Source organism: Poecilia formosa, unplaced genomic scaffold (genome assembly GCF_000485575.1).
Source record: "Poecilia formosa unplaced genomic scaffold, Poecilia_formosa-5.1.2 Scaffold360, whole genome shotgun sequence".
In the NCBI taxonomy this organism is placed as follows: Eukaryota; Metazoa; Chordata; class Actinopteri; order Cyprinodontiformes; family Poeciliidae; genus Poecilia; species Poecilia formosa.
Window position 1 is genome coordinate 100,874 of NW_006800299.1, and position 10,552 is coordinate 111,425.

The window sequence follows — 10,552 nt, forward strand, 5'->3', positions numbered from 1 at the left end:
CTGAAAGAGAAGAGATTTCATTCATCACACTCAAATAAATGACAAACTTATTTTATTTTAATTAGTTTGAAATGTTTCATATTTTAACCCAGAGGAGTTTCCCGTCAATCTGCTGACTTACACTGTAAACACTCTTTAAACATTAAATACAATTGTTTTTCAATTTCTGAGGTTTCTTCTTCTTTTTTTGCCATCATAAAAATGTCACGTTCTAAATAAACATATACTTTTAATCAATACATTTGTTTGCATTTGATAAAATAAAGCTTTATCAGAATGAATTGAGCTTCCAGCTAAAGAGTAAAAGATAAAATCTGATTTATTTTCTGCACAAAATTAATTTATTCCAACAAATGTTAAAATATGCTGCGATGCAAACAGGAAAGTAAATCTTTCTATTTATTGCTTATTTCAGATAACAGTTTTCAGTCAGGGTTTATGTCTTTTTATTTTGTGCTTAAAAAACAAATTTCTCAACAACAAAATAAAAAATAGATCAGCTTATTTTAAATAAATAGATTTTATGCTTTAAGTTGTGAGAAGTGCTATAATTTCTCAGTCCCCGGACCCGGAGAAGTCCGCCTCTGTCCGCCGGCCACCAGTCGCCGCTTCCCGGCCTGCCGCGCTCCGGTGGGTCGGCAGGTTGGACGGATCCTCCGCGGTGACAGCCGCGGGCTCGGTGGGAGTCACGCCCGGAGACGTGACGCCCTGCGCGGCCAGATGAGCCTCAGAGGTCCCGGTGGAGGAAACGTGGACCGAAGTTCTGTCAGGTTTAATATTTTCCTGTTTTCTGCCAGTAAAGTTCATAAAGTCCTTATCATCATCAGACAAACATTTATTATTGCAGTTATCTGTGCCGCATTTCTTCCCGGTTTTTGTATCCCTGGTTCCGCTCCTGGTCCAGTTGCTGCTCGGACCCGGCGGTCCGGAACCGGGCGTGGGTCTCCAGAAGAAGCCGTAGTAAACAGCCAGGATGACCGCGGCCAGAGACACGGCCAGGACGTAGCCCAGCACCGTGGCGAGTCGCACCCACTTCCTGTTGGCTCTGGCCAGCAGCTGCGCCTTCTTCTCCCCGGTGTAGGTGGCCTGCTTGCGGCGTCCCGCGGGGCCGAACCCCGCAGTCCAGCTCTTTTTCTCCCGCATGCTGTGCGGCGGCGGGCGGCGGTCACGGAGACCCGGCCCCTCCAGGGGCATCCATCATCCCGCTCTGGACCCGCAGGAGGCGCGTCAACAGGTTTTATACTCAGACTGTGAAGCTGAAATGGGTCAATACGAACCGGAATCCCACCAACTCTTCAAAATAAAAGTTCTTTGCTTTTTAGTTACCAGTGGTGTTCCCTGCATGTCTTAGTTCCCTCCCTGGTGGTAGCAGCTCAATGTTCTCAGGCCTCTAATGAGCCGTCAGGTGCGTTAAACCAGCGAGAACTAAAAGATGCAGAATATTGACTCTCACACCACTGAAGTAAAGCGATGCGAAAGAAACAAGATGGCGGCAGGTTTTAGGTTAGCAAAGCTGCACCTGAATGGAGAACAAGACTTCCGGAACAATGTCCTGTAGAGCAGAGGTTCCCAAAGCGTGGGGCGCGGTCCCCAGGGGGCAGCAGGAAATTCACAACAGAGAAGCTGAAAAATGACACAAACAAAAGTTCTGAAATGGCCTAATCAAATCTCAGACTTCAAGTTGATTAAAACGTGTCAAGTTGCTGTTAATAAAGTGTTGTTTTTTTAGGTTTAGATTGACAATGAACTTGGAGACGAATTTGGTGCTTATCAGTGTTTATTATAATTTCTCCAGAGTTACATCAGTACAGGTTCATGTTCAAACTTTTATTTTGAAGGGCTCATTTAAAGGAACTCAACAAGTGAAGCCATGTTGACTTTCAGGAGATCTACCTAGCTAGAAAGTGTTGATCAAAGTGCACAAACAAACAATAACATCAATTATTAATTAATATTTTTATAGATATTTATAAAATCAGAAAGTTTTAATTATTTTGAAGCTAAAATCTTTTGCTTAAAACAAACTCATTTCATTGTTGTGAAGGAGGAAACCAACAGCAGAACTCAGTGATGTTACAAAGCATCAGCAGCAGCAGGTTTGGTTCCAGAACCATCTGAAAAATAAAAACAGATTGAAATAAATCAGTCAAAGCAAACATAAACTTATGCTGTAATTTAATGAATTAAAGTTTGCTGCTTTTAAATCTAATATTATTGAATAAGGAGTTAATCCCAACTGAAGGAAAATCTCAACTTCATGAACTTCATAGTTTCTTATTATGTTGAGTAAAAATGATGCGGCTCCTTTGATGAAAATATCCACCATTAAATACACGGATGTGTTATTTTTCTTTAACTGAATTCAGTTTCAGGCTGAAACTCCGTGAAGTGACTTGAAGATAAAAGAAAAACAAATAAATGAGCAACGATCAAATTTCTGGCAACAAATTCAGAAATTTTGTGATTAATTTAATATATTTAGAAGCAAAAATGTGGACTTTCTCTGATGTCAAAAAGTTGTACATCTGCAAGAAAAAAATAATAAATGTTTCATGATTAAATGCATAAATTGATTATATTAAAACTAGAATATTTTGTGACTTTATAAAGTCATAAATTTGTAAGAAAAAACTGAATTTTGCTGAGCTTGTAAAGTCAGAAAATATCTCAAGTTAAAAATCATTAGTTTAATTGAGACAATTTGATTTTTTTTTTTCTTGCAAATTTAGGACTTAGCACCAGAAAACATCCCAGTTTTAGCCTGTAAATATGTGAAATTAATGTCAACATTTCTGTGTTTACTTGACTGAAATTTATTCAGCTCTGGCCACATTATTCCTCTTTGGTGATCTACAACGATTTACTTTACAAGCTAAATATTTAGCTCAGACCTAAATATGTAGCCAGGAACTTAAATATTTAGTTAGCAAGCTAAATATTTTTGGTCTGAGCTACATATTTAGCTTGGCAAAATAAATCTTTGGGTTGAAAATTAAATGTTTAGTTTGGAAAATAAATACTTAGTTTGGAACTAAACATTACTTCAGTAAAACAAATATTTAATCTGAATCTTTGTTTTCAAACTAAATATTTAGTGCAGACGTAAACATTTAACTTGGAACCAAATATTTAGCTTCCTATAAATTTTTAATTTGAAAGTTAAATATTTGGCTTCCAAACTAAATGTTTAGCTTGTTTAGTTTTGAACTCTTATATTTATAAATGTATGAAAAACAATGTGAAAATAATTTGCGGCTGTTTGCAGGAACTCACCTGGCCGGTCAGCCTCCTCAGTCGTCCAGTCCCTTCTTGGAGGATCCGTCCCGGGTTTTGGCTCTCAGCTTGTTGACCTGTGACTCTGCGATGTCTGCTCTCTCCTCGGCCTCCTCCAGCTCATGCTGCAGCTTGCGCAGCTTGGCCATGTTGGCGTTGGCCGCCTCCTCTGCCTCCTCGGCTGCATGTTTGTAGGACTTCACCTTCAACTGCAGCTTGTCCACCAGGTCCTGCAGGCGCGCCATGTTCTTGCGGTCCTCCTCCGTCTGGTAGGTGAGCTCCTTGACGCGACGCTCGTACTTGCGGAGAGCCTTGACGGACTCTCCGCCCCTCTTCTGCTCCGCCTCCAGCTCGTTCTCCAGGTCTTTGATGCGAGCCTCCAGCTTCTGGAGCTGCTTCTTGCCGCCCTTCATGGCGATCTGCTCGGCTTCGTCCAGCCGGTGCTGCAGGTCCTTGATGGTCTGCTCCATGTTCTTCTTCATGCGCTCCAGATGGGCACTGGTATCCTGCTCCTTCTTGAGCTCCTCGGCCATCATGGCGGCATCAGTGATGGCTTTTTTTGCCTTCTCTTCGGCATTGCGATTCTCCTGTATGGCGTCTTCCAGCTCGTTCTGCAGGCTCAGCAGATCGGCCTCGTGTTTCTTCTTCTGGTTGATCAGGCTGGTGTTTTGGGAGTGCAGCAGCTGCATCCGCTCCGTCGTGTCGGTGAGTTCCTGTTCCGCTAGCTTGCGACTTCTTTCCGTCTGCTCCAGTGCGGCCCTGACCTCCTCCAGCTCTGCCTGGATCAGGTTACTGCGGCGCTCCAGCAAACCGATGTTCTCTCTCAGGTCATCGTTGCCATGTTGGGTGTCGTCCAGCTGGAGCTGAGCGTCTTTCAGGAACGCCTGAAGGGTCTTGACCTGCTTCTGGGCGTCTGCCGCCTGCCGGTTGGCTTGGCTCAGCTGGATCTCCATCTCGTTGAGGTCGCCCTCCATCTTCTTCTTGACTCTCAAAGCCTCATTTCTGCTCCTGGTCTCCGACTCCAGAGAAGACTGAAGGGACTCGAGCATCCTTTGGTAGTTCCTCTTCGCCTGCTCCATTTCCTCGTCTTTCTCAACCAGTTTACGCTCAATGTCAGCCTTCATTTGGTTGAACTCCATCTGCGCTCGCAGGATCTTGGTCTCTTCGTGCTCCAGCGAGCCTTCTGCCTCTTCCAGCGCCGACTGGAGTTCGGCCTTTTCTTGCTCCAGCTGCTTCCGGATCTTCTCCAGCTCGTGAGCGCTGCGGCCGCCCTCCCCAAGCTGTTCAGTGAGGTCGGAAATCTCCTCCTGGAGGTTCTTGTTCTCTCTCTTCATTGTCTCAAGTTGATCCAGGGATTCTTCATAGGCATTTTTCAGCTTGAAGAGCTCAGTGCTCAGAGAGCGAGCTTCCTTCTGGGAGGCCTCCAGTTCACACTGGGACTCCTCAAACTTCTGCTTCCACTCTGCAAGGATCTTATCGAAGGTTCTTTGCTTTTTGTCCAGTGCTGCCGAGGCTGCATTGGATCTCTCCAGATCCAGCATGAGGTCTTCAATCTCATTTTGGAGGCGGTGTTTGGTCTTCTCAAGGGAGGAACACTTTGCGTTCACAGCCTCGATGGCCTCTTCGGCTTCCTGTAGTCTCTGCACCAACTTCTTCTTTGCCTCCTCCAGCTCCTCCGTTCTCTGGATCCCATCTGTCTCATACTTGGTTCTCCACGCTGAAACCTCCGTGTTGGACTTAGATAGAGCCCTCTGCAGCTCAGCTTTAGCTTCCTGCTCTTCTTCAAACTGTTCCCTCAGCAGATCGCAGTCATGCCGAGCAGACTGCAAAGCATGTGCGAGGGCATTCTTTGCCTTTACCTCCTCCTCCAGTTGTCTGCGCAGGTCTTCCACCTGCTGGTTGTACGAGTTCTTTCCTCTGGTCAGCTGTGAAATCAAGCACTCCTTCTCCTCCAGCTGGCGCCCCAGCTCTCCGTTCTCGGTGAGCAGTTTGGCCTTCTGAGTTGCCAAGTCGTTGGTGGTCCGCTGAGCCTCCTCGTATTTGCTCTTGTATTCATTCATATTGTCTTCCATTGTGCGGCACATCTTCTCTATGTTGGATTTGGCCTTCACCACACTCTCTATGTTGGAGGCCAAGTCGTCCAGCTCTAGTTTCAGCTCTGTCTTCTCTTTCTCCAGTTTCTGCTTCACGCGCTGCAGGTTGTCTATTTGTTCCCCCAGTTCGGCAACGCTATCGGCATGTTTCTTCCTCAGCGTGGCGGCGGTGGCCTCGTGTTGGAGGGTTGATTCCTCCAGCTCCCTACGCAGCTTCTGAAACTCAGCGTCTCTCTTCTTGTTCATCTCCACCTGGGCTGACGTGGCTCCGCCGGCTTCCTCCAGACGTTCACTGATGTCCTCCAGCTCACGAGAAAGATCTGAGCGCTGCTTCTCCACCTTCGCCCGTGCTGCACGCTCAGCATCCAGCTCTTCTTCCAGCTCCTCGATTCTCGCCTGGTTTTCTTTCAGCTTCTTCTGGAGCTGAACCGAGGCAACCTGCTCATCCTCTAGTCTTGAGTTGATTTGACTCACCTCAAAGTCCTTCTTCTTGAGTTTCTCCTCCAGCTGCTGCTTGTCATTCTCCAAGTCCATCAGAGTTTCCTGGGTCAGTTTCAAGTCGCCTTCAAGTTTCCTTCTCGACCGTTCCAGGTCCATTCTGACCTTCTTCTCTTGTTCCAGTGAACCCTCCAGATCATCCACTTGCTGCTCCAGTTTTGCCTTAGCTTTCGTCAGGCTGTTGGCTTTGTCCTCTTCACTTTGAAGGTCATCCAGTGTCTGCTGGTGGGCCTCCTGTAGTGCTTTTTTCTCTTTGGTCAGCTTCAGAATGTTCTCATCCTGAGACGCCATCTCTTCCATGAGGTTTTTCACCTTATTTTCTGTAGCATGCTTCTCCTTTTCCACCTTGGCTAACGTTAGCTCCAGGTCATCGATGTCCTTTTTCAGCTCAGAGCACTCATCTTCAAGTTTGCGCTTCTTGGCTGTAAGATCTGCATTCAGCTCCTCTTCATCCTCCAGTCTTTCATTCATCTCTTTCAGCTTGGCCTCCAGTTGGATCTTACTCTTGATGAGTTGTTCACAACGTTCCTCTGCATCTGTCAGAGTGTCCTGTTCAGACTGTATCTGTAAGGTCAAATCATTCTTCTCTTGGAGAAGAGTCACTATTTTCTCTTCGAGTTCCTTCCGCCGTCCTTCGGATTTCTCTAGAGCCTCCTTCACCTTCTTGAATTCGTCCTTTATGTTGGCCATCTCCTTCTCGGCCTCGGCGCTCTTCAGAAGTGGTTTAATCTTAAAGAACAGCTTCATCCAGGGCCAGTTCTTCACACCCAGAAAAGATCGGAGGTTCCACTGAATGACCATCAGGGAGTCCCTGCGCTCCACAAGTTTAGCAAACTTCTCCCTCATCAGGATTCCTCTGGCATTGGCCTGAATCCTGGTGATGATCCGAGAGAGTTGCTCATCGCGCATCTCCTCAAGTGTCCCCAGCAGGCCGGCTTTGAAGAAGACTTTTGTGTGGCCAAACTTGTACTGGGTGTGGTCAATGTCGAGAGATCCCAGCAGCTTTTCGGCGCTCTTCTTGCAGTCGATGAACTGTCCTTCTGGGATCGCAGAGGCATTCAAGATTCTGTAGCGTTGCTTGAAGTCGCCATAGAGAACCCGGTTTGGGAAACCCTTCCGGCAGATCCGGATGCCTTCCAGGACGCCATTGCAGCGAAGCTGGTGCATCACAAGGCAGTTGTCCATGACCCCTGGAGTTTTCCTCTCATTAGGAATCAGACAACGGACAAAGTGGGGATGAGTGGTCTTCAAGTTAGTCATCAGCTTGTTGAGGTTCTCCCTGTGGAGAGCAGACACTGTCTGGAATGAAGAACCTTTCTTCTTCGCTCCTTTGCCACCTGATTTTTCTCCACTATCAGCTCCTGAGTAGCTTGAAAACAGCAGACTCAGCAGCTTTAGAGAGGATTTCTGGTAAAGTCCAACCACAGTTTCATTCAGAGGGTCTTTATTTTTGACCAGCCAGCCGCCGATGTTGTAATCGACTGTACCAGCATAGTGAACCAGGGCAAAATGAGCCTCTGATTTCCCTTTTGTTGCCCTCGGTTTCTCAAACATCTTGTTCTTTCCCAGATGGTTATCGTAGAGCTTAGCCTTAAAAGTCTGGTCACTTGCTTTGGGAAACATACACTCCTCTTCTAGAATCGAAAGAATCCCCAACGGCTTCTCAATCAGGTCAATACAGGCCTGGAGATCCATCCCAAAGTCAATGAACTCCCATTCGATCCCCTCTTTCTTGTATTCTTCTTGCTCCAGGACGAACATGTGATGGTTGAAGAACTGTTGCAGTTTCTCGTTTGTGTAGTTGATGCACAGCTGCTCAAATGTGTTGAAATCAAAGATCTCAAAACCAGCAATGTCCAGCACTCCTATGAAGTACTGACGGTGCTGCTTGGTGTCCAACGACTGGTTGATTCTCACCACCATCCAGCTGAACATCTTCTCGTACACTGACTTGGCCAGTGCACCGATGGCATAGTAGACTTGATCCACACTTTGGCCCTTGGTGACATATTCATTTCCAACCTTCACTCTGGGATGGCACAGCCCCTTGATGAGATCTGCAGAGTTGAGCCCCATTAGGTAAGCTGATTTATCTGCAGCCTCGGTACTGTCCGGTTCAGCTTGCTCCTCGCGCTGCTTCTGTTTGAACTTCATGTTGCCGTAGTGCATGATGGCACCGGTCAGTTTGTAGACAGCTGTTTTCTCCTCAGCAGTGAAGCCAAGAACATCGAAGGCGCTGTCTGTTGCCATAAGCTCCTCAGAGTCGTTAATGGAGGCGACCGTTACCTCTCCTTGGGAGATGTAGCAGTAGTCGTACGGGTTGTTGGTGATGAGAAGCAGATCCAACAGCTCAGGCTTCTGGTTGGACAGGATCTGGTAGAAGATGTGATAATTCCTCTCAGCCTTAAGCTGGAATGTAACACGGGACTTCTCCAGCAGGTACGTCTCAATGTCGGCCGATGACAGTTTCCCACTTGTGCCAAAGTGAATCCTGATGAATTTTCCAAAACGAGACGAGTTGTCATTTCTCAGCGTTTTGGCGTTGCCAAAGGCCTCGAGTGCCGGGTTTGCCTGGATGATTTGATCCTCCAGAGTCCCCTTGCTGCTGTCCTTTTTGACTCCGCCTCCAACTGCAGCGATGCTGGCGAAGTACTGGATGACCCTCTTCGTGTTCACCGTTTTTCCTGCACCAGATTCTCCGGTGATGAGGACAGACTGGTTCTCCCTGTCGGTCAGCATGTATTGGTAGGCATTATCGGAGATGGAGAAGATGTGAGGGGGCGCTTCGCTCCTCTTCTTACCCCGGTAGGCTGCCACCACTTCCGAGTCATAGACTGGGAGCCACTTGTAAGGATTGACGGTGACGCAGAAGAGCCCAGAGTAGGTGTAAATCATCCATGCGGCGTAGCGCTCTTTGAGGTTAAACAGCACCGCCGGCTCATGGAGGAACGTAAACATCGCCATGTCTTCGATTTTATCGAATTTGGGCGGATTCTGGGGATGAACATCCGAATCCTTCACCGTCACTGTTGTGCCATCTTCCTTCTTGACGGTCACCGTGTTTCCTTCTTTGCTGATGATCTGTCCTTTTATGTACTCCACTTTATCATCCACAACAAAACATTCAGTCTTGATGTCAAACGGTCTGGTCTGAGCCTCCAGGCGCTCCTTCTCAGACTTCCTCAGGAAAGGGGCAGCCTTCCCAAACTCGGCCATCAGAGCATCACCCATGGTGGACGGTAGACAGAAGAACAGCTAGAGAACAAAACGTTTCACTTCCACTCCCTCTGCAGAACTGCAGCATGGTGAAGACGACACAGATTTATAAATCCTCCCTTTGGACCAAATTAGGAGATATCTGGTGAGACGGAAGCAGCTGCAGATCTAAATGTGTCTCTGAACGCACCATGAGGGCAGATTCTGGACCTTTGGGTGTTGCAGTCCTTTTGAGGTGAACCAGAGAATCGCTGCTTATCTGCCTGCTGATAGACGGTCTTCATTTAGACTCCAGTGTAGCTCTCAAACATCTCTAGTAACTACAGAACAAAACTTGATACAAATGTTTTGTACAAATTCTAAAGCTTATTAGAATTTATCTTTCATTAGCTACTATTAAATCTTCCAAAAGTAATTTGTGCAAACTGAGATTTAGATTTCAAGAATTATCTGGTTTGTTTTGACTTTTTTATGCAACTTTGATTAATCACATTTCCATGCAAAATACTCTATGAATTAAAGAAAATGACCTCAAATAATACAAAAATATTCTTGTTTTCAGTTTTTCTTTTATTTTACTAAATTTAAATGAACTGCATTGAATCTAAAAGATATTTTCAAAGATACATAACTTTATCCGATCATCATTTTTCTATTTATTTCGGTGGATAAATGATATCAACACAGAAACCAGAATTAATAATTATTTTTTCTCTGCTCTTTAAAATTGTATTCACTTTTTGACATTTACAAACATATTAATCATATCCCTCTGCAACAGACTGGCGACCTGTCCAGGATGTACCCCACCTTTCGCCCAAAACGTTCGTAGGAGAGGCACCAGCAACCCTCCCAACCCCACGAGGGACCAGGGTGTTAGATGGTGGATGGATGGATGATCGATCATATCCTTCTGTTTCAGTTAATCTAAATAGGTTATTGAATGTCAATTATTTTCCTTTACAACACAAAATAAAAAGCTAAACATTTTAAAACGAAAAGGGAAAATGTATGCACAATAAAAAAATAAAGCCATATTGAGCTAAGTTGGGGCCATGAAGCTTATTAAAAAAAAAAAAAAAAATAAATTCAAACTGAAAAAAATAAATGTAAGCTGAAAAATAATTTTGAAATAGAAATATAATTTCTTAAACTGAAAAAATCCTGACCCTGAAAATTGTCTTCTTTCAGTTTCCTCTTTTATCTTCAGTTTCAAAATTATTTTTTAAAGTTTTCATTTTATTGCCATGATTTAGCCCCATACTGTCAAGTTTGTTTTAAAAATGTTGAAACTGAAAAAAAAATAAATAACTGAAAATAAATTTTTAAACTGAAATTAAAAATTGAACCTGAAAAAAAACCCACTGAATTTGAAAATGCAGTTCTTATCTATTTTTTCAGTTTCATACTTTATGGTCCTAATTTAGCTACATACAGCCCTAAAGAGACAGTAAATGTTGATTATTCTTGCA

At 44.9% G+C, this 10,552-nt stretch overlaps 1 protein-coding gene across 1 annotated transcript; it reads right to left on the reverse strand.

Annotated features, from left to right (window-relative positions):
• Nucleotides 1–1,705: 1,705 nt before the first annotated feature.
• On the reverse strand, nt 1,706–9,300 carry LOC103153705 (myosin-6). The gene is made up of 2 exons (XM_074560031.1): nt 3,274–9,300; nt 1,706–2,114 (listed from the first exon to the last, which is right to left on the reverse strand). The coding sequence occupies exon 1, from the start codon at nt 9,093–9,095 to the stop codon at nt 3,291–3,293; it is 5,805 nt and encodes a 1,934-aa protein (XP_074416132.1). The 5' UTR covers nt 9,096–9,300; the 3' UTR covers nt 1,706–2,114; nt 3,274–3,290.
• Between the last annotated feature and the right edge of the window lie 1,252 nt (nt 9,301–10,552).

Coding starts and splice junctions, on each gene's coding strand:
- LOC103153705 (XM_074560031.1), bottom strand. CDS start 9,095: ATGGGTGATGCTCTGATGGCCGAGTTTGGGAAGGCTGCCCCTTTCCTG.